Source organism: Eubalaena glacialis, chromosome 3, assembly GCF_028564815.1.
Source record: "Eubalaena glacialis isolate mEubGla1 chromosome 3, mEubGla1.1.hap2.+ XY, whole genome shotgun sequence".
NCBI lineage: Eukaryota > Metazoa > Chordata > Mammalia > Artiodactyla > Balaenidae > Eubalaena > Eubalaena glacialis.
The window spans coordinates 22,977,171-23,000,830 of record NC_083718.1 but is presented as its reverse complement, the minus strand read 5'-3'; the positions used below and the strand labels follow the sequence as shown (position 1 = coordinate 23,000,830).

At 42.5% G+C, this 23,660-nt stretch overlaps 1 protein-coding gene across 1 annotated transcript in view; it reads right to left on the bottom strand.

Annotated features, from left to right (window-relative positions):
- Positions 1-755: 755 nt before the first annotated feature.
- LOC133086920 (serine/arginine repetitive matrix protein 3-like) overlaps positions 756-23,660 on the bottom strand; it is a 109,805-nt gene continuing 86,900 nt past the window's right edge. The window contains exon 3 of the mRNA XM_061183671.1: positions 756-1,104. Within this exon, the coding sequence (XP_061039654.1) occupies positions 1,076-1,104 (29 nt within the window). The 3' untranslated portion in view covers positions 756-1,075. The remainder of the gene's footprint in view (positions 1,105-23,660) is intronic.

The window sequence follows — 23,660 nt, the reverse complement described above, 5'->3', positions numbered from 1 at the left end:
ATAGGCATGGCGGTTTCTCCCTTCATGATTCCAGGAAAGAAAGTGAATGCCCCATGACTGCAGGCAACGAACTGGAAGAATTGAATGAAGGAGCACTTTGTGACAACATCAACTGTGCCTGCTGTAAGGTACATCCACTCTTCCTATCAATCTCAGCTGAGTCCCTGTAAAACACCACCAGCAGCCAAAGAGTAACGCATCTGGGGCAGGAGGGGCCTTAGAGCCAACCACCTGGAGTTGGGGGTCAGTTATTCTGCCTACTTACGGTCAGCTGTAGGGAACAAGCAGATGTGGAGTATGGCCAGGAACATGGATGAATGGAAATGTTCATTAGGCCCCATAGCCACAGTGCTGGGTCTACAAGTCCATTCAAGGGCAAGGGAAAGGTTTAGGACTGTAAAAAAAAAAAAAAAAAAACTCTCTCTCTCTCTCTCTCTCTCTCTATATATATACACACACACACACACACACACACACACATATCTCACTCAAAACTATGAAAAGAACACTGGAAGACCACAATCAATAAATATTTAATTAAATGCCTAAAAAATGTAATATTATGTCAACTTCATTTATTAAATTAATATTCATAAAAATTTCATTACACTTAAAAACAATCTATAGGTTAGGCTTTCTTTCTTCACAAGAATTCCAAGTATGAATGAGAAATCATAGCCAATTGTGAATTAAGTAAATTGTTCATAGCCTGATTACTTCAAAGGCAAAATTATTTCTTAAAGGTCTTCCAAATATTTACAGACAAAAAAAAATTACATTTCATGTAGCATTTTATTTTTTTAAATGATATAGGATAGAGCCTCCAAAGGAAAGAGTTCCTAGGATCTTTAAACAGACCTGGCCAGTGTTGTCCTGAATCTGCAAAGAAGGACCATTAAAGGCATCACCGAATCCAAGTTCTTCACACAATGACTGAAATGTTGTCGGTGCTCATTAAACCCTAATTACATTTGGAGGGAACACTTTCCATGATTATGAGCACAGGATCTGGAGTCAGACTGCTCCGGTTCAAATCTTTGCTTCATACTTCACTGCGTGTCCTGAGGGAAGTGGCTCAACCTCTCTGAGCCTCATTTTCCTCATCTGTAAAACAAGGAGCACGATAGAACCCACTTTAAAAAATTGGGAGAATTAACTGCATTAATACTTGTAAAGCACTTATAACTGTGCCTGGCATATAGTAAATGTTGACTAAATGTTATTTATTCACAGAAGTGTGGATCTGCCATGAGAACCCCATCCCAGTGTTTAATCATTTTCATGTTGTTCCAAGGTGAGTGTGTACAAAAGCAGGCAGAGACACTTCTTCAACCACGTTTCTCCCAGACAAGGTCAGGGCATGTTTCCAGGCAGAACACTAGTGGATGTTCAGGGCCAGGGGACAGATAGGAATTGAGCAGAGAGCTAGAAATCCAGGGCACAAACAGGACTTTCACAATGGAGTCCCTTGCCCTGTTGTCTCTGAAATGCTTTTCTGGCCCCTTTGCAGTGGATTATTTATGCCTACGAGAGAAAAAGGAGAAATTTTGCAAAACTACATGTTTAATTAATCCTCAACAAACTGCGTAGTTGACCTGCGGCAAATGGATGCTTCCTACAGAGGTATCAATTATTTGAATGCAAATTAAGTATTTTATAGACCCTTAGAAGATCAAGATAATTATTTATAAACATCCATTTTATTAGGAGGGAAAGGAAGAGAGAGAGAGGAAGCAAGGAAGGAAGGGAGGAGGGGAGGGAGGGAGGGAAAGAAGTGGAAGAAGAAAAGAAGAAAAAGATGGAAGGAAGGAAAGAAGAAAGGAAGGGAGGGATGAAGGGAGGAAGGAAGGAAGGAAAAAAAAAAAAACCTAGAACCAAAGGATTTGTAGTATGAACTCATTTGTAAAAAGAAGAAAGAAAAGAAATCCAAACCCCATTTTTGTATGTTACATTTGTAAATGCATAGAAAAAGGACTGAAAGAATGCACATCCAATCATTGGCAATGCTACCTCTGAGAGGGGAGCAGATTTTTGGCAGGGGTTGTGGTGGGAGGACAATGGGAGCAGAGGGTACTAACAGCCTGGAGAGATGCCCACAAGCTAAAGAGAGCAAAACCTGGTGAATGAGCTGGGTCCCCCAAACCTCGAACTAACTCACAATATGGCCATCCTGCACTGGAGGTCTCCCAACCATATTTGGCTGTGGGAGTGAACAGCAAGGAATTCTTGCCAGGGGAGAAGAAACCCAATCTGCATCTTACAGGCTAAGAAGCATCACCAGGCAAAGATGGCTGGAAACAAGCCAACTAGGTGGGCTAGAGGCCCACCTGGCTAGAAGGGCCAAATAAGCTCATGAGAGTCCCCATAAAGCAAGCACACTTTTCACATCTCTCTCCAGCTGAGTATCTAAGATGGTACAAATCCCAGGACAGTCTGTACTCCACTTACCCGTGCATTCCAGACGTGTAATATTTGTGGGCTGGAAAAGCCTCAGCATCTCTGTCATCAAGGATGTGTCTGTCCTGTAACAGCTGGGTGAGCTAGTGTCTCAGCCACCCGCTCCTACTCTAATCCCAATGGTCTTCCTACAGGTACACCTTGAACGCTCATTCAGCATCACTATGTGCTAAGCATTTGTATGGTCAGGCCACTCAAGATGACTGTTCTCTTGGTCTCTGTACATCCCCTGCCCGACCGGTCCCTGCTTCACCTGCACCCTACTCACATGACTGACCTTCCCTCCGAATCATAAAGCTTAATCAGTAACTGCCCACATGCCTGCCCCCCCAGCCCAGCTAGTGATTGTTCTAATCTTTAGATCAGAACAGCCCCACTACGATAGTTGATCAAAGGGAAAACATCTGCCCAGGTCATCAACCCGAGGGGCAGTGAGGGATGTGCCCCTCTGCTGGTTTCCCTGGTAACTGATGAGCCAAACTGACATCAATTCCCACTACAACTGGTTAGCCTCCTTCTCCACCACAGCCCCCCACCCCCAAGTAGCCAAGACTGCTACCAGGTCCTGCCTGCTGTCTGCCATACACGGTCGCTCCAGGACCTTGCTTCAGACATTTAAAGATTCCCTATCCAATAAAACACTGATATCTCTGTTGCCGTCTCTAGGCTCTTCCTTTGGTCTTGCAGCTGGGCAATTACAAGGCTTGCAGGCCTGTGGGGTGCAGCCCAACAGCACTATATTCAGAGCTGAATAAGACACAGTCCCACCCCTGAGAGGGACAAAGCAGTAAATGGGCAATTATGGTTCAGTGGTTTTAGGGCTACAATATCAGGAAGCGCAGGGTAGTGTCGGAATGCGTAACAAGCACACCTGACCCAGCACACCTGGAGTGGAAGAGGTAAGTCAGGAGGTGATTACCCCTGGGCAGAGCCTTGAAAAGGGGTGAACAAGGGGAAGGGCCAGAGCTGATGTGGATGAATGAGGATGCGTGTCCATGCTCCCGCATCCCCCTCTGCCAGCATTCCTGAGGCCAGACCTCACTGACGGCCGGTGAGATTACAGTCTCTTTGCCATGCACAGTGGGCATTATCTCACTGTTCTTTGGCATCGGAATCCTTTGAGTTTCATCTGAACACTGTTTCATATAGGAACCTGGGCAGAACTGATTAGTCCCTAACAGAAGCCTGTTACTCCACTCCACCAAGAAACTGTAGCTGAAATAATTGGGTTCTAGGCTGCATTTAGAATGGGCAATAACTAAGTAATGCTGCTCAGATATACTCTGAGCAGTCATCATAATTAGTCTACTCACAAAACTTGGACTTTTATGCTCAATTTACATGTCTTGGCATTTTCATGTGTATTTTCCTTCTTGAACCACTAGCTCCCTTTCCTTCCCACTCGCTCACGTCTATCTTCCCCTGTGGCTTGGGTCGCCCATGCCTTGTAATATTAAGTGGACTCAAATAGGTTTCCAAATCCCCTTTTTTTAAGAACACATGGGGCATCAGTCTAGATCTGGGCATTCATATGGCAAAGAACAGAAGGAAATCAGGGAATCTATCTTTTTATTCCAATTGATAAGTATCGATTGAACACCTTCTCTGTATAAGATGTTGTGCTAAATACCGAGTAGAATTCAAATACATATAGGACATCTCTCAAGATAGGGACAGTTGGGAACAATAAGACCATTATTACAAAAGGAAACAAGCAGAACAAGGCAGGAACAAGTAACAAATAACAGGCAGGCATTCCGAGAAAGACGAGATCGTTGTCAGAGAGGCAACTGCCAAGTTCCTCCAAAACTGAAAGAGTAAAACTAACACTCAGCTCTTAATGGATGAGATTTGACATGTACCAAAAAAATATCTTAAAGATAAAGCATTGCTAGGACCAAACACTGTATAAACAAGCAAATTCTTGTGGTATTGTTACAGATCCAAAGTTGAAGCAGATAAAATGGTATAAATACGGAAGGCATCAAATTAGCAATGAAACAGACTAAACAAAAGTCAGAGGTAACTGTGGGCACTCACCCAAGATATCTAGGAAAGGAGATGCCTTGGCCCACAGATCCTGTGTACACACCATGGGGACAAATTTACAGTGGAGATAAGTGCTCTGAACCTGATGTCTTTAAATATTTTAAAAGCGCAACTCACACCCACAACTATCTTGCTGTGATTACACAAGAACCTAGAAGCTTTGGAAAAAATTTGACCTGCTGCGTAAACTTCCCTATTGAGACACAATACACTGACCAGAGAATATAAGTATCTTGGTCTTGAAAGGAGTTAAATTTTTCACTATAAATGAACAAAATAGCATACTAGATTTCTTATGAATCTCTCATGAAATTGGTCAATATGAGTCCACTTGGAGAGACTGATCCATTCTAGGTGTGCTTAGCCTAAAAGCTAAAAATATAAGCAAGTGCAAATTCACCAAGGTAAATGGCACAAGTACTCTGCCTTCGACAGTGGACTTCACAGTCAAAATAATGAACTTATGCAGGGAGAAGCCAAAGTATTAAAAAAAACTAGTGATGATCTGAATTCAGTTAAACATAGAAAAGAATCTTAAGTGGTAAATACAGTTACAAAACATGATGAAATCGTTATAAATCTTGAAAGAAGAGTTACACAATTTTAAAATAATAATCATTTGATGATAACATATTGGGGGGAAAAATTTCAGAATGTGCCAAAAACAGGAGATACAAGGGGGAGGTGCTACGCGAGTGCAAATGTTTTCACATTTCATTGGGAGAGTTAAGATGCTGATTCATTTTTGGAGTTGACAGACTAGGACATGTAAGTTTAGATATATTACTTAAAGATAAAAAGGTAACTGTAGATAATTTGACTTCCAGTTCCAGCTAAGATGGAGTAAAAGAGACCAGATTTATTTATTTTTTTCTGCTTGAACCAACCAGAAAAAAACAGACAAAATATGTTTTATAAAATGGTTTTCAAGAAACTGGACATCAGGCAACTAAGGACAGTGATCCCTGAGAGACAGAAAACAAACGTGAGTCCTACATTGGCGCACCTTATTGTCTTAAGAGAGTGCCCAGGCTGTGGCTCAGAAATGAGAAAGGGAAAACCAGGCAGAGCCCCATGGTCTCCCTGAGTTGAGGACACAAATATGGCCATACAGGAAGGCCAAGGTAGCTAGTGTCCACAGGACAAAGTACCAAAGATGAAAGAGCTGCACAGAAAAGAGAGTTTAAGAGACCCGCAGAGGGTCCTCTTCCAACCTTCAGCTGTGAGAAAAAACTAAGACTGGGAAAAGAATCACAAAAAAGTCTTAGAAAGAACAATCCCTAGACAATGACAGGAATAGTTCCTGCTCTTACCAGCCAGAGTGAAAACCCTCATGATTCACAGTGCCTCAGTATACAGAAGGGTTTTGTGTCAGTACTGGGGGGAAATTATCCCTAGATTAAATGCTGCTCTGGTCCCACCTAACAAATATTAAAAGCACATCTCAAAACAAAGTTCAATAATATTTAAAGGAAACATGAAAGTATCCAGGACCCAACAAGGCAAAATTCAGTGTCTGGTATCCAGTCAAAAATTACCAGGCATGCAAAGAAGCAGGAAAACACAATCCATAACAAGGAGAAAAATCAATCAACTGAAACTGATCCAGAAATGACAAAGATGATAGAATTAGTGAACATGGATATCAAAACACTTGCTATAAGTGTATTTTATATGATCAAAAAATTAAAGGGAATTTTAAACTTGTTAAATATAGACATGGAAGACATTAAAGATTGAATGTCTATAAATGAAAATTACAATGTCTAAGATTAAAAATACCCTAGATGACAAAATAAATGAGTCATGAGTATGAAATATACACTGTGGGGAATATAGTCAATAACTATGTAATATCTTTTTTTTTTTTAAAGCATAAGCAGGTTCTTTTTTTTTTTTTTATGGCTGGGTTGTGTCTTCATTGTTGTGCGCGGGCTTTCTCTAGTTGCGGCGAGCAGGGGCTACTCTTTGTCGCGGCACGTGGGCTTCTCATTGCAGTGGCTTCTCTTGTTGCGGAGCACGGGATTTGGCATGCAGGCTTCAGTAGTTGTGGCAGGCAGGCTCAGTAGTTGTGGCTCACGGGCTCAGTAGTTGTGGCTCACGGGCTCAGTAGTTGTGGTGCACAGGCTTAGTTGCTCCGCGGCATGTGGGATCTTCCCAGACCAGGGATCGATCCCTTGTCCCCTGCATTGGCAGGCGGATTCTTAACCACTGCACCACCAGAGAAGTCCCTATGTAATATCTTTGTATGGCGACATATTATAACCAGACTTACTGTGGTGATCAGTTTGAAATGTATAGAAATATCAAATCACTATGTTGTGTAACAGGAACTAACATAGTGTTGTAGGTCAATTATACTTTAAACACAAACAAACAAATAAACAAACTCATAGAAAAAGTGATCAGATTTATGGTTACCAGAGGTAGGGGTTGGGGGTAGAAAGAATTAGGTGAACGCAGTCAAAAGGGACACACTTACAGTTATAAGATAAATAAGTACTAGGGAGTTAACATACAACATGATAAATATAATTAACACTGTGGTATATTACATATGAAAGTTGTTAAGAGTATAAATCCTAGGAGTCCTCATCACAAGAAAAAAAATTTTTTTCTGTTTCTTTAATTTTGTTTCTATTTGAGATGGTAGATGTTCACTAAACTTATTGTGGTCATCACTTCATGATGTATGTAAATCATATCATTATGTTGTACACCTTAAACTTAAGCACTGTATGTCAATTATATCTTAATAAAACTGGAAGAAGAAAAATACCCTGGATGGGATTTACAGTAAATTAGAAATTGCAGAAGAAAAGATTCATGAACATGAAGTACCTGTAGTACAACTTCAAGCAGCCAAATAACTAGAATCCAAAAATAGAGGAGAGGGAGGGACAGAAAAAGTATTTTTAAAATGTTTTCCAAATTTGTTGAAAACTTCATAAACCCCACAGACCCAAGAAACTCAATGAATACCAAGCACAAGAATATATTGCGCTTTCGGTTTGAGAAAAACTTCCATAAAAGAGATATCCAAATATGCAAGAAGGAAGGAAAGGTTGGTGGTGTGATGTCATAGGCGGAATTGTGTTCCCCCAAAATTCATGTGTTGAAATCCTAACCTCTAGTACCTCAGAATGTGACTGTATCTAGAGTGAGGATCTTTAAAGAGGTAATTAAGTTAAAAAGAGGTCATATGGGTGAGCCCTAACTCAATATGGCTGGTATCCTTCTAAGAAGAGGAAATCTGGACACAGATATATGCACACATGGACCAAGGCGTGACCACGTGGGGACACAGTGAGAAGGGGGCCATCTGCAAGCCAAAAAGAGAGGCCTCAGAAGAAACCAACCCTGCTGGCACCCTGGTCTTGGACTTCAGCCTCCAGAATTGTAGGAAAATACGTTTCTATTGTTTAAGCCACTCAGTCTATGGTACTTTGTTATGGCAGCCTTAGCAGACTAATGCATGTTGTAGAAGCCAAATATTAGCCTTACAGAGGCCCATTGTTCAAGCTGATTCAGGGGAAGTTGCTCCCTGCTTCGCACCTTCATCCAACGCCACAGGGCCCTTACCCTCCTCTGTTCCCCTCTCCCCCCAGCCTGGGACTTTCTGATGTCTGTTCTTACATCTATTGCTGTTATGCCCTCCCTGATAGCACCTAGTTTCCCAACCTGGCCCCTAAACTTAATGCCACCTGAGATCTTCAAGGCCTGATGCTGGACTAAGAGGAAGGACACACAGACTTGAAAGTTGACCCTGAGTGGCAGGGAGTCTGGAGGGACTGAAATGCTCTGGAGTGTCACATCGTTGTGAAATGTGCATTTTTTTTTAAAAAAGGGTGATAAGAACCCTTCTAAACAGCAAACTTTCTTACTAATCGTCTCACAGTTCACTGTGGGGTTTGAAATATTATGATGGATGGAACTGAATTAAGACTAGAGGAGAGAGGATGATGAAGTATGAGCAGTAAAGTGTGGGTGTTTGGAGCTCTTCATTTATTCCATAAACGTTTATGAGTGTCTATTATATGTAGGCGCTGCAGACACTGGAGAGCAAAACTCACATAGGGCCTGCCTTCCAGAATCATCTATCAGGGAAAACAGAAACTGATATAAATACATACAAATATGAAATATACATACACATCTATGTACATATGCAATATAATATACAATAACAAACTATAGGAAATTCTTTGAGGGTTACGTCCAGAAAGTTTTGCAAGTGAGCACAGCTTGGTCTGCTGTGGTCTGGGTGGGCAAGGAAGGCTTGCCCGGGAGTGACCCTTGAGCTTGGGCCATGTAGAAGCTGTGGTCTCTCAGCTAACATTCACCCTGTTCCACTTCCTCTCCACTTCCAGGACCAGAAGCCTGAGGCTACATTTTCCAGACTCCCTTGCCAGCTGGTTCTGCCAGTGGGAATCACTGGGAGGAGACTGGAAAGTAGATGAAAGGTCTGGTGGCAGCGGCAGCAAGGGCAACAGAAACAGTGACAGCAGTGACGAAAGCAACAGTGGTAGCGGCGGCAGCAGTGACAGGAGTGAGGGAGGGCTCCTGGGTTCCTGCTCCGGCAGCCGGTTCCAGAGTGGCAGCCCCAGCAGCACGGCAGTCGTGGGCTTGGGTAACAGCGTGTTCTCTTTGTGCACCCAGCCCTAGAGGTGGAGCGCCTTCCTCAAATGACCAACTCAGCCTCCCCCTTTTTGCTCTGTCACTGCTCCAAGGCCTTTGTTACCAATTTCCTGGGTGAAATTCCCTCCATTTAAAAAACAAAGAGTAGTTTTTTGCTTCCCCAGCTAAACTCACGCTCAGCTCCTAAAATAGCCCCAGGAAACTGACTCAAAGATGGGAACCTGGATTGGTTATCTGAGCTGACTTGGCTTGAATGCAGTGATTACCTCAATGCCAGTGGGAAATGGAATACTGGTCTCCATGGTACACAGTGGCAAACTGTTACTTAAATTATCACCACTGGCTGCTTGGGATGAAGTGCTTATAGGAGGCTAGGCTTGCGGAGACCCGTGGCTATAATTGACCATTTGGGTGGGAATGATGAACGTAAAGGCTCTGGATGGGCTGGCTGCTTCTGAACACACTGGTGAGTTCGCAGAAGAAAAAAAAAAAAATGACAAGCTCAGGGCTTTACTATCTCAGCTAATGTCAAGGTTAGAGAACCATAAAGTTTCTATAACAGCAAAAGAGAACCTCTTGTCTTATAGCCACAGAGCCAATCTAGCTAAAACATTAGACCTCAGATTTGATCCTGTAGGTAGCAAAATCACAATGAACAGATTCACCGGATCTCTTATGTGACCTATGAGTCTATAATCAATCAACCAATCAAGTCACTGTTCTAGGTCTTGGGTACAGAGGTGAACAAGACCAACAGCACTTTCACCCTCAGAGAAGTCCAGGCAAAGATCTGGAGGAAAGGCTTTCTAGGCAGAGGGAACAGCAAGTGCAAGGCCCTGAAATGGAGCCAGCTTGGGGTGTATGAGGGACAGAAAAAAGGCCATTGTGGCTGGAGTGCACTGAATGTGGAGGAAAGTAGCAGGAGATGGGGCTGGAGAGGCAGCAGGGGTCAAGGCTGGCAAGGCCACAGTGAAGATGTATTTTATTCTGCTTTAGTAAAAGTCATGTGGAAGTGCTAAGCAGATAGAATACAGCAATACAATTCTGACACCAACCCCCAGGGTCAGCAGAGACACCATAGCCCCCAAGAAGACTGGCATTACTTCAGATGCCAGCCACAAGTTCAAGGGTCCCGAGGCCACCCACACTTCTGAATAGCTGGCTAAAAATTCAGGGGCTTCTATGACTCCCTCAGGTTCAATAATTCACTAGAACAACTGACAGAAATCAGGAAAGTACTAGACTTACACTTGAAGTTTTATTATAAAAGATACAAATCAGGACCAGCCAAATGAAGAGACACACAGAGTGTGGTCTGGGAGCGTCCCCAGGGAATCAGGATGTGTCACCCTCCCAGCACTTGGATGTGTTTACCAACCAGAGATGCTCATCTAAGCCTTGGTGTCCAGAGCTTCACGGTCCAAATGACTCCCAACCTGAGCCAACTCATTAGCATAAATGATCAAGACCCACCATGAATAACAACAGCATTTCTATCACTTGGGAAATTTTAAGGGTTTTTAGAAGCTCCATGCCAGGAACCTGGGACAAAGATCAAAGAAATTCTTCATTATACAACAGCAGCAGAGTGTCATAATCTGAGTTAAATTTTAGAAAGATCGTTGCAGCTGCTATATTGTCCTGTAAGAGACAAGACAGGACACGGAGCCTAGGGTGGCATTCCAACCAGATGGTCTCTGGGCAGACACCTTGGCTGTCTCTGACTGCCTAGTCTCCCCTGGTCCCTGTTCATTTTCCAAACCTGGCCCTCCAGCCTTCCCATTGATTCTAGGAGCTACATAATATCCTTGAAATAAATATTTTCTGCTGAAGTAAACTAGAGTTGGTTTCTGTTGTTTTCTACCAAGAACGCTAAGTGTTGCATACTCTCTCTTTCTACCATTAGGTTTCCATAGTCTCTCTTCCACAAAAGAGGATGTGGTTGACCCTCAGCTCCTGAGTTTACATGTTCCAGATCTAAACACTCAGACTGGGTTTCAGTTTCATTTCCAAACTCCCGGGAGAGAGAATCTGACCATTTCATCTGGGGTCAGATATACTCTCTTAGTCCAATCAAGGGTAACTTGGAAGGCTGGGCCAGGTAGTTCAAACATCACTACTAAGGTCTCATGTGCCTAAAATTATTATAAGTAGAATTAGATCCCCCAAACATTGTTTCCTACATGTAGGTGGAATTTAGATAGCCAGGGGAGGAAAAAGTATGAATTGCAAGAAGGAAAATATGAGCTGATGATACATAGAAGCTGGAATGGTTGTGGCATTTTCAAAGAACAGGAAAGATTCTGGCCAGATCACAGCAGAGAGATCTGATGGGAAGTGGAGGAGGCGTGGGCTTGGCTATGAAGGGGGAGGCCCTATTATGGAGAATCTGGACACCTGGCAGAAAAGTTTCCACTTGTGAAGAAAATGGGAAGCCACGGAATTCTTCTTGGCTGAAGAAAGGTCTGATAAAAGTATTATCTAAACAGTGGTAGCAAGTTGGATCTGAGATAATGGTTATGGAGAGTGAGAGATAGATACAATTTTTTAAAAAGAGAATACAGTAGTTTACTCTATGGAAAATGAAAGAGAAATAAATCACCATTGTAAAATCCAAAGTTGTTAGTGAGAGAGAGCAGTAAATCTCAAAGTTACAAACAACCGATGTATGAATGTCCCATAAAAAAGAATAGCCAGTGGCATGCTGTGTCCTTTCTGTGCTTGTCCCTGCCTTTCAGGAGGTAATAGCATGGCAGGGAACCATCAAATCGAATGAATAGCTCTTTTCTTCTTTAAGGGGGGAAAAAAAAACAAAACCTTTCATTTTTGCTGACTCAGCTCAATTTACCGATATGGGAAATTTTTCATATGCACACATACTCTTTTTAAGAGCCTCTTCTCCTTCTTTCCTCTCATGTAATTTTTCGTTCAGTTACCTCAGGAAAATGTCCCTCCCTTTTGTCCCCTTTTTCTTCCATTTGTGAGTCAAAGAAAAATGACCCTCATCATGAATGATAAGTTTAAAGTAGTGCTAGTGATACATTCATATGAGGAAAAAGGAAGGCCCTACATTTGGAAGTGAAATGTAATGTCATCAAGAACCAATAGCATCAAATTAGAAAGCCTGGGAAAGAGCCCAAATTTCCCTTCAGACTCTCCACTACAATACCAATCTATATTTTCATCCTCCTTTAATGAAATCTATTTTTCCACAGGCATTATCATTTAGTAAAGAGGAAAACCTTTCTTAATCAATTTCAAGGATGAGAGATTAAATTACTTACATAAATGCTAATATTGCAGTGCAAATATGTTTTACTAATTTTCCTTGCAAATATACAATATGGCATCAATATTCTAAGCTTAAATGGCTTTAGTGGGCCAGCCTGGGTACCTAGTTGCATTTATAATGGCATTTTAGGAGAAAATGCACTATATCTTCAAACAAACAGATTTCAAGTTGATTTCTGGAAATCTAGATTTTGAAAGTTGAACACTGCTTAACTCAACAAAAGATTCTAATGGGAAATATGAAGTTATATAATTATTTTAAGTATAGTAATGGAGAATACCAACATGCATGTTTAATGAACGTGACTTTCTTTTCTCACCATTTGATGTTTTGGTAGGCAGCCCATTCTTCATTTGTTGTTCTTAAGCTGTCGTGATGAATTCCGCTAGCTCACAGAGTGAAAAGAACATGAGCTGGAGGTATGAGTTTTGCTGCATGAGTTTTCTAAATATATTCATTAATGCTCCTTAAATTAGCCTCAAAGCTGGGTGTCTCTCTCAATTTAGAGCATCTTCCCACTTGCTTTAGCACCATCACTATCTCACTTTTATTGTCCGTATAGCCAGATGCAGCTGCATTTATTTACATTTTTTAAATGAATGAAACTCTTAACTTGTTGACATATTGGAGAGTCTAAAAATGTCCCATTTAAAGTCATCCTCACAACTACATCCGCATGGGTGGCAGTTGAATTAGCCCCACTTTGTAGCAGAGTTGATTTTCAAGAGAAATGTTTACGTGAAAATGAAGGGTTTCAATAGCCTTATTATTGGGTGACACAGAAGAAACTATTTTCATTGCATTTCAAGTTTCCAACTGAAATTTCAAGTCAAGGCCGTGAGACAAAAACCACAGGAACAAAATGAAATGGGAGTACAGCTGCGTTTCCGTTTCAGACTTCCCAGAGGCTACTTCTTCAGTGACTAAACCATCTTCTTTTGAACTTTTGGCTCCGGCGAAGAAAGATCAGGAATTCTGAAGCTATGATACAGCCTTCAAAATCAGCCTCTCAATGACCCACATTGTAGGATTTGAATAGTATTCATTCAATTGCTAACATTTATCGAGAGGCCACTATGTGTGAAGCTCTGTGGGATGGAGTCACAGGGATACAGAATGGAATAAAATTCAGTGGCTGCTCTTGAGAAGCATACAGTCTGGAGGGAAGGCAACTAGCCCGTGCTCCGCAACAAGAGATGTCACCGCAATGAGAAGCCCGCGCACTGCAACAAAGAGTAGCCCCCCATGGCGGCAACTAGAGAAAGCCCGCGTGCAGCGACAAAGACCCAACTCAGCCAAAAATAAATAAATAAATAAATTTAAAGGAAAAAAAAAAAGAAGAAGAAGTATAGAAGAGAAATAAGCAAAATACTGGGGAAAGATGAAGTCAGGAATGATTAATTCCAACTAGGGGGCTCACGGAAAGCTATGTGGAGACCTGGATTTGAATGGAAGCAAGGAGGAGTCCACAGACAGTATAAGTAAAAACATAGAGGTTTGCATGGCAAGTTCAGGGAAGGGTGGGGAGTGCAGTGTGACATGTGTAGGGGCAGAGACAGGCACAGTGGGTGAGGAAGCTGGAAAGACAGGTCGGGCCTCAATCGTGGAGGGCCTTAAAGCCACAGCCAGGAACTGAACCAGATACTTTGGGCAAGAAAGAGCCACTGAAGATATTGAGGGGGTAGAACTGTCTGACCTGTTTATAGGAAGATGACTCATGTGACAATGAAGAAAATGGGCTGGAAATTTGATATGTCAAGAAGCGATTGAAATAATCCAGAGAAAGGTTAGTAAGTACTTAAATTAGAGCAGAACCATCGTATTGGGTTGGGAAGGAAGCTCAAGGGAAGAAAGGACAGGACTTGGCAATTGATTATTTGGGTGTCAAGGGAGAATGGATTCTAGAGAGAATGGAAGAACAAACAATGGAAGATGACTGAGGTTTCCGCCCAAGTGACAACAAGGGTAGAAGTCCCAAGAGTCATGATAGGTAAATATGGCAAGAGAAGCAGTATGGTGGAAAGTGTGGTGTTAAATTAAATGTGGTCATTTTTAGTTACTGATGAGAAATGCATGTGAAGATATCCAGAAGACCACTGGAAATTTGCATTCACCGTAAGAAATTCAGCAGTGGATATAAGTGAGACCACCTCAGAAAGGGAAGCTGAGCAAGAAGAGAAAAGATGGGAAGATAAAACTTTGACGAAAGCTACATTTAAAGAGTAAGCAAAGAAGGAACCAGGAAAAATCACAGAGAAGGCATCATCCAAGATGCAGTTAAAGAGCCAGAGAATGTTCTTCTTGGGAGCTAAAGAAGGGGGAAGATGGAGGCATGGGATTTGAAATACCCTCAGTTGAAAGCTCTTTGAGATTGCTACCTATTGTTGCTATGGCCACACCAAAAAAATTAAACAGGTCTCTCCTTAGGAATGGAAGTATGGCCCCGGCTCTCCTCTGTATACCTGCTCATGAGATAATCAGAAGCATCTCCTCTTGGCCAGTCAGTTAGGTACTGAAAACTACCAAGTCACTGAGACTCTCGTAGGATGAATTAAACAGGGAACAAATCCAGGAGTTCGACAAAGCTGAAGTTGCAAACTTTTCCATCTCAATTGACTGATTTCTGTTCTTAGATCTGCCCTACTTTATAACCCAAAAGTCCTCTACTTTTAGTTGAGGGAATGAAGTCCCCTTTGTTTATTACAGGTGAAAATGGCAATGAGTAGTCATACGCAATCCATCAGGTTAGCTGAAATTGTTCAGGCATCTCCCTGTACCCTCAACTAGATGGTTATTATAGTGATTGTTGTTATACACTGTATATGTACAGTGCTTCATAGCTAAAGAGGACTTTTCCATCCATTGACTCACTTGCTTTCCACCACAACGTGGTAAGAAAGATACTACTTTGTTCTCTCCGTTTCTCACACTCAGAAATCCCTTGCACTGATTTCTCTCGGGATTGCATTCAGGTCATCTTTCCACGTCTTTCTCTAGCTCGTTCTCTCCATTAACTGGAATCCACCTCACCTTCTTTCCCTTAGCACATGATTTGTTTCTTTCTAACCTCACCCCTAGTCAGAATTTTCCTTCTGGCAATCCTTGCCTCCAAGCTAACAATCCACCATTACCTGTCCCATTTTTGTTAGGTTTCTCTCCCTCCCTCTCTGCCCCATCACCCTTGAGGTTTAAAAGAATCTGCATTAGAACCTAGCATTCAGAGACAGCTACTTCTCACATAAAAATAGGTGCCACCAAAATGCAAATAGGCTCGAAAGGGGGACTTGCATACCAGGCATATCCTTGGACAAGTGGATCAAAGCCGGGGAGGGGCCGGCTGCTGACAGCTGACTCCCTGCCCCATCTGGCATTGTCAGTGCACAGTCCCCACACTCACCCCCTCCTGGGAACCTCACTCTACCCTGCTTCACCTTTCTTTGTAGCCCAGGAAGACCGACATTTATAGGCTGCATCCCCAGGCTCTCTTGCCCTCCAGCTTCCGGTTGGGTGAAGCTAATAGATATCAGAAGATGGGAGAAGAGGACGAGCAGGAATTTATCCCTCTGGCTCCCTCCCTGCCATGCAGATCCTGCTAGGCAGCCACCTCCTATGGCCACAGCTACTGCTGTCCCTGGCTCTGGTGACTGTCCCTCCCCTGCCTCCGTCAGGCTAAGGGGTGGTAACGGCACCCTCTGTTACGAGCCCCAGTTGGTAGGAGTCATCCTTCACCATCCCTGTTAGTTCCCTTACCCCTGCCCACCTCTGTGTTTCCCTTCATTAAACTCTCCTCAATTACCACATTTGAGGGTGACCTGCCAGACAAGGTCCCTTTACAGAGCGTGCGGTTCTCAGCAACTCCCCACACACCCCACGATACCATCAACAACTGCAAATACCTTAGTAATAATTAACCCAACAGGGTACAAGGACCTAGAGAAAGGAAACTTAAGACAGATAAACGTTGGTGAAAGAAATAATGTATTCATTTCCTAGGGTTGCCATAATAAAGGAATACAAACTAAGTGGCTTAGACCAATAGAAATTTATTCTCTCACAGCTCTGGAAGCTAGAAGTCCGAAATCAAGGTGTCAGCAGGACCATGCTTCCTCTAAAGGAAGGGGAGAATACTTCCTTGCCTCTTCCAGGTTCCGGAACTGACAATCCCTGACTTTCCTTGGCTTGACCTGGAGTCCTTTAGTCTCTGCATCTGTCATCACATGGCCTTCTCTTTTAGTCCCTCTTTTAGACACACGTGTGTCTCTGTCTTCACGTGGCCTTCTCTTTTAGTCCCTGTCCAAATTTCCCTCTTCTATAAGGATGCCAGTCATATTGAATTATGGCCCACCCTAATGGCCTCATTTTAACTTGATTACATCTGCAAAGACCCTATTTCTAAATAAGGTCCCATTCTGAGGTCCTGGGAGTTAGGATTTCAATGTCTCTTTTTAGGGGACACAATTTAACCTATAACAGATGGGGTTCAGAAGCACAGGCTGCTAGGTGTCTATGAATGCCTCGCGTGTCTAAAGAGGCTGAACCTGCAAAGCACGCTGCCTACAGCCGATTAGTACCTGCCAGCACAGCACTTGTGCCCACCTACAGGGCCCAGCATGGTGGATTTGAGAAGAAACCAGCCTCCTAGATTTCTTCATTGCAGATTCAGTCCTACTGGTGAGCCAAAATATCAGCCCCTCTGATGAAGCTGTGAAAAGGTGAGAAATGTAATGGATCATGTTTCTGATAGACTTGAGGAAGCTCAGGGGGAAGATGCTGTCTATGGCGTTGATATATAATCATAGAGGCTATATTTAGACTCTTTGATTATAGAAAATGATGCTCGTCTTAACACTAGCTTTTTCCATGTTTGCTTTCCTGAGTCCATTACTGCCACTTTCAAAGACATTAACCCGAGAAAAATAATCTCTGTTCGGAGACCACAGATTTGCTTCTTGGGTGTTCCAAGCTGGCAAATGGTATTTTTAACAGTCATTTTTTACAGAATCAAGGGACAAAAATGTGGTGACATCTTTAGATAAATTGAAAATCTAAAATTCTTAAATCTCAAACTATAAGCTATAATTCTCCATTGTCTGGCCCTATAAAATCAAATCAGCATTTCAATCAACAAGCTTCGCCACCCTTGATAAAGCATTGTCCAAACTCCTCCATTTCAGATCAACAGTAGTCTCACGAAGCTAGGTACACATCTTATATCCAATCACATGTCATTCTTTTCATTTACTTATTCAGCAAATAATAATTAGTCAGCTATTATTTGCTTAGCAGGTGTTATGGGTTGAACTGTGTTGTCCAGAAAGATATGTTGAGGTTCTAACTGTACCAATACCTGTAAGGTAACTGTACCCAGTACCTGTAAATGTGACCTTATTAGGAAATAGGATCTTTGCAGGTGGAATAGAGTTAAGATGAGGTCATACTCTCACAGACATCGAAAACAATGTATGGTTACCAAAGGGGAAGGTGGGGAGAGGGATAAATTAGGAATTTGGAATTAACAAATACACACTACTATATATAAAATAGATAAACAACAAGGACCTACTGTATAGCAAGGGGAACTATATTCAATATCTTGTAATAACCTATAATGGAAAAGAATCTGAAAAAGAATAAATATATATATATTTATATTTATAACTGAATCACTTTGCTCTACACCTGAAACATTGTAAATCAACTATACTTCAAAAAAAAATTTTTTAAAGTAAAAAAAAATGATGAAGTCATCCTGAATTAGTGTGGACCCTAATCCGATATGACTGGTGTCCTTATAAGAAGAGGAGAAGAGACACTGAGACAGACAAAACAGGGAGAACACATGTGATGACAAGGCAGAGACTGGAGTGATACACCTACAAAGCAAGGAATGTCAAGGATTGCTGGTAACGAAAAATGCTAAGAGAAAGGCATGGAACAGATTCTCCCCTGAATCCTTCAGACAGAGAATGGCACCATCGACACCTTGACTCTGGACTTCTAGCATTCAAAACTGTGAGAGAATAAATTTCTGTTCTTTTAAGCTACGCAGTTTTGGGGAATTTGTTAGGGCAGTGGTGTTATTCTTATTCTTATTCTTGTTCTTCTTCTTCTTGGCTGAAGTATTTCAAGTTTATTCTCCCAAACTAGAATATAGGCCCACAGAGCAGGGATCTTGGTCTTTTTTATTCTGCAGCCCAAGTACTAGAATACTCCTAGGCACATCATGGTCAATAAATGTTTGTAGAATAAAGGATACCTTCTCTTCTCTCCCTACCTTTTCCCCAAGTAGACTTCATCCACTCTCTTGGTTTCACTTATGCCAAACCCTCTCCCATCTGCCTCTGTACCCTAGACTTTCTCCTAAGCTCTGGCTGCCCACCTGCCCATCAATCATTTGGATGTCACATAGCCACCTCAAACTCACCAAGTCCAAACCTCATACAGATATTTGTCATACACAGTATAGCTACAATAATACTTTGAAAATTCAAATCTGATCATGTCACACTCCTGCTAAAAATCCTTCAATTGTTTCCCATAACTTTTAGGATAAAGATAGGAGTTTTTACATTCCCTTCATAACCTTGTCCCAGCTCACTTTCATTGGTCTATATCCTTCTCTTTACTCATTCCAGCTGGACTGACGTTCTTTCAATTCTTCAAAAGTGTCTCATTCCACATGACCTAGAACTCTGTTTAGCTAATTCTACTCTTGGCTTGAACATCACTCTCTCTTGGAAGCCTTACCAGATACGCCAAGTTTGGATCTTCCTGTCTCAGACCCCGTATTGTATAAAGGTGCACGGTGCACCTCTTCATAGCATTCAGTAGGGTGAATAATGACTTCTTTAATACTTGTCTTCCCTGTGAGGCTCTAGGCTGCCTGAGGGCAGGATCCACATCTGCCTCATTCCCCACTGTACCCCCCAGAGCCTAGATCAGTGCTTGGCATAGAGTAAATATTTAGTCAATGCATGGAGAAACTAGCGTGGTTACAACTGAAGTACAATATGCTCTCATTCTCCCACCATCCTGAATCTCTCCTTGATATCTGCAAATCAACATGATAGGAAGAGAGAAAGATGCCCTAAGCTCTGAGCCACCAATTCCATGCTAGAAAGTCTGCCATATCCAGTTAGCCAGGGGAGAGTTCATTTTAAGCCCAAGAGGTAAAGGAGGAGAAGAATGGAAAGATGGAAAGAATGCTGCGTTTACAGGAAGAAATGAAGGGTTAAAAATCCCGGTTCTGATTCTTATTAGCGGTATGGTTTTGAATGCATCTCACCCTCTGAGCTTCACTCTCTTCATCTGTAACGCACGGATAAAAATCCCTACTTCATAGGCTTGCTGTATTAAATGAGATACAGTTTATGCAAATCTTTCATAAACTCTAAAACCTATAACCTACGAATGTTTTTAATACTGATAACTGTAACTTGTGAATAATTATGTTGCAACAACCAAATGCAATTTGAGACTTGATTTATGCAACTTAATTTACTCCATTTCATTAAAATAACTGGACAATCACTCAAGAATAGGGGCACATATCAACTTCAAAAACAAAATACAATGACATATAAATAATTATTTATATAAACCAGACTTTGCATCATATTCTCTAGCTCCCTCGAGCCTTCGTCCTGGAAACTCTATGCTCTGGAGGACTGCAGAGGAGGCGTTTGGCAGGAGCTTCACCTGAGTCCCAGGCTTCACAGAAGTGCAGACTCCACTGCCCCCGAAGAGGAACAGTTTTCCTCGCCTCCACAGCATGATTTGAGGACAGCACACAGCACACACTCAGCAAGGCCAAGCTGACTCCCCTCCGTGGATCTTCATGCAGAAATTTAGGATCTCTAACCCCTCATTTTGCCCATCACACCTGGTAAGGCATGAAGGCAGAGTCCATTATCAGAAAGAAGTCTTACTTTTAGCAGGTTAGGCATATCTATAGAGTCAAAAGGATTCTTTATTTTCACCATGGAATCCCCCCAGAGAACTCCTCGATGGGCATTGGAAAGTAATCTTCCCTCTCTGTCTCTCTATGTCTGACCCCATAGTTCCCTCTGTCTTCCTCCACCAACTGTCCCCCCAGTAGCATCTGAGCTTCACCTTGGAGGGGCAGCATAAGTCACTGAGTGAATCTGGTGGAGACCCAGGTCCTTCTGATTATTCAGAGGGGCACATCTCCAAGACAACAATTTCTTCTTGCTAATGCTGACCACTTTAATAGCATTCCCACCTCACATCAAAATCCCTGGACTGAGAAGATGGAATAATACAATTGCACACCTACCCACTGCCCATACCTGAATTCACTTCTTCTGCCACACTGTCTTTTGCATGCAGTCTTCCCTGCAAATATGCTGATAAATAAATACACCAGCAGATGGACAGATTTATGTATCAAAGTGAAAAAACTCGGTTTCTCTGTGCCAATGAACAATTGGATCCCAGCGTAACACAAAGAAAGAACAAAGCAGAACAGTCACTCTGAACTACAAAAAGCTGGTGACCAATATTCATGAAGCCTGTGACAAATCAGACTCATCCTGCATTCCATCTCAGGTGGGTGCAGTGAGAGCCGCCTGGGAGATACTTCCCTGGAAGATATTCCCCTGCAGCTTCCATCTGCTGTCCCCCCAAATGATACACACGCTGTGCAATAAGAGATGTCATCCGTCTGTCTTCTTTAGGCACGTGGGCAAGGGCTTGCCGGAAGACGGCCAAGTTCCTCAAAATTCCCCACACTTAATTATCAGTCCCACCATTAGCTTCCTGGATGACCATAACCAAGTTGGGCAGTCTCTAAAATATGGGATGTTTGTGATACGACCCACATGTGACATTATCAAATACATTATTATCATTTATAGGCTTCAGCTCATTTTTTTTATTTTTTTATTATTTACTTTTTTATAGAGAGGTTCTTATTAGCTATCTATTTTATACATATTAGTGTATATATGTCAATCCCAATCTCCCAATTCATCCCACCACCACCCCCTATTTTTAGAAACAATTGTGTCTTCATATTCTGATCATAAAATATATACTCATGTAGAAAAATAATACACAATCATTATAAAGCATTTGGAAATACAAAAGAAGAAAACCCAAATCACATCATTCCATGACCTAAGGGAAACCACTATTAACACTGGGCATTTCCTCTTAATTTTGTGTGTGTGTTAAGTATGTAGATGCAGATATAGAAAAATGTATATATGTGTGTGTACATACATATATATATAATTTTGTACATACAAACTTTATGTATTTGAACTTGTTTTTATCGCTTAACATTATATCAAGGTTAATTTTCTATGACTTTAAAAGTCTTTTTAGAAATCACTTTGCCTGAAATTTATATAACATTCCATCAGAGACTTTTTGTAAAATCATGTTGTGCTATAAATACAGAGTGGAGTTACTGGTAACGAAGTGTTCATCAAAGAGAACCTGCTATCAGCGATTCTTTGACCAGCACCAGCCCCTATCTTACTCAGTATTTATCAGCACAACCCCTGTTTTAGGGCCTGCTGCCTTACCAACAACCATTAGGCAAATTTCACAATTTTAGTCAACAGCCATTTCACTGCTGCTTTTGTGAAATGAAGAAGTCACGTCTCCTGCAGTAAGAAACAGTACTTTCTCTCTCTCTGTCAGGAGCAAAAAATTATCTTAGGAGCTCACAAGATTCCTTGAACAGATGGGTGGTAAGTAGAAGCCACTGTTGGCAACGTCCATCAGCCCAAGGATTGGCCGCAGGCTGGAGTCCCCTCCCCACACTTCCCCAAGTCAGCACAAGCCCCCAGTGGGCAGGCCTGTGCTGGATTCCGCTTCATTTCCCCCCAGGCACATACCCCACAGGCACCAACATGGAGTGAGCAGTCAGACTGATCAAGCTTTTTTCAGCACCTACTTTTGGTCTACATGGTGCCAGATGCTGGGGAGGAGTTGTGACTTCAAATTTGGTGGGATGATAAGATGCAAACATTCTTTTTTTTTTTCCATAATTTTTTAAATTGAAGTATAGTTGATGTACAATGTTGTGTTAGTTTCAGCTGTACAGCACAGTGATTCAGTTATATATATATATATTCTTTTTCAGATTCTTTTCCCTTATAGGTTATTGCAAAATATTAAGTATAGTTCCCTGTGCTATACAGTAGGTCCTTGTTGGTTATCTATTTTATATATATGTATATAATCCCATCCTAATCCATCCCTGCCCCCCCCTTTCCCCTTTGGTAACCATAAGTTTGTTTTCTATGTCTGTGATCTATTTCTGTTTTGTAAATAAGTTCATTTGAAGATACAGTCATTCTTAATAGAAAAAGCAGGAGAGAGACCTTCAAGATGGCAGAGGAGTAAGACATGGAGATCACCTTCCTCCCCACAAATACAGCAGAAATACAACTACATGTGGAACAACTCCTACAGAACACCTACTGAATGCTGGCAGAAGACCTCAGACTTCCCAAAAGGCAAGAAACTCCCCACGTACCTGGATAGGGCAAAAGGAAAAAGAAAAAACAGAGACAAAGAATAGGGATGGGACCTGCACCAGTGGGAGGGAGCTGTGAAGGAGAAAAAGTTTCCACACACTAGGAAGCCCCTTCATGGGTGGAGACTGCAGGGGGGCGGAGGGGGGGAACTTCGGAGCCACGGAGGAGAGCACAGCAACAGGGGTGTGGAGGGCAAAGCGGAGAGATTCCCGCACAGAGGATCGGTGCCGACCAGCACTCACCAGCCCAAGAGGCTTGTCTACTCACCTGCCAGGGCAGGCGGGGGCTGGGAGCTGAGGCTCCGGCTTCTTTGGAGGTCAGATCCCAGGGAAAGGACTGGGGTTGGCTGCGTGAACACAGCCTGAAGGGGGCTAGTGCACCACAGCTAGCCGGGAGGGAGTCCGGGAAAAAGTCTGGACCTGCCTAAGAGGCAAGAGACAATTGTTTTGGGGTGCACGAGGAGAGGGGATTCAGACCACTGCCTAAACGAGCTCCAGAGACGGGCACGAACCGTGGCTATCAGCTTGGACCCCAGAGATGGGCATGAGACACTAAGGCTGCGGCTGCAGCCACCAAGAAGCCTGTGTGCAAGCACAGGTCACTCTCCACACCTCCCCTCCCAGGAGCCTGTGCAGCCCGCCACTGCCAGGGGCCGTGATCCAGGGACAACTTCCCCGGGAGAACACACAGCACGCCTCAGGCTGGTGCAACGT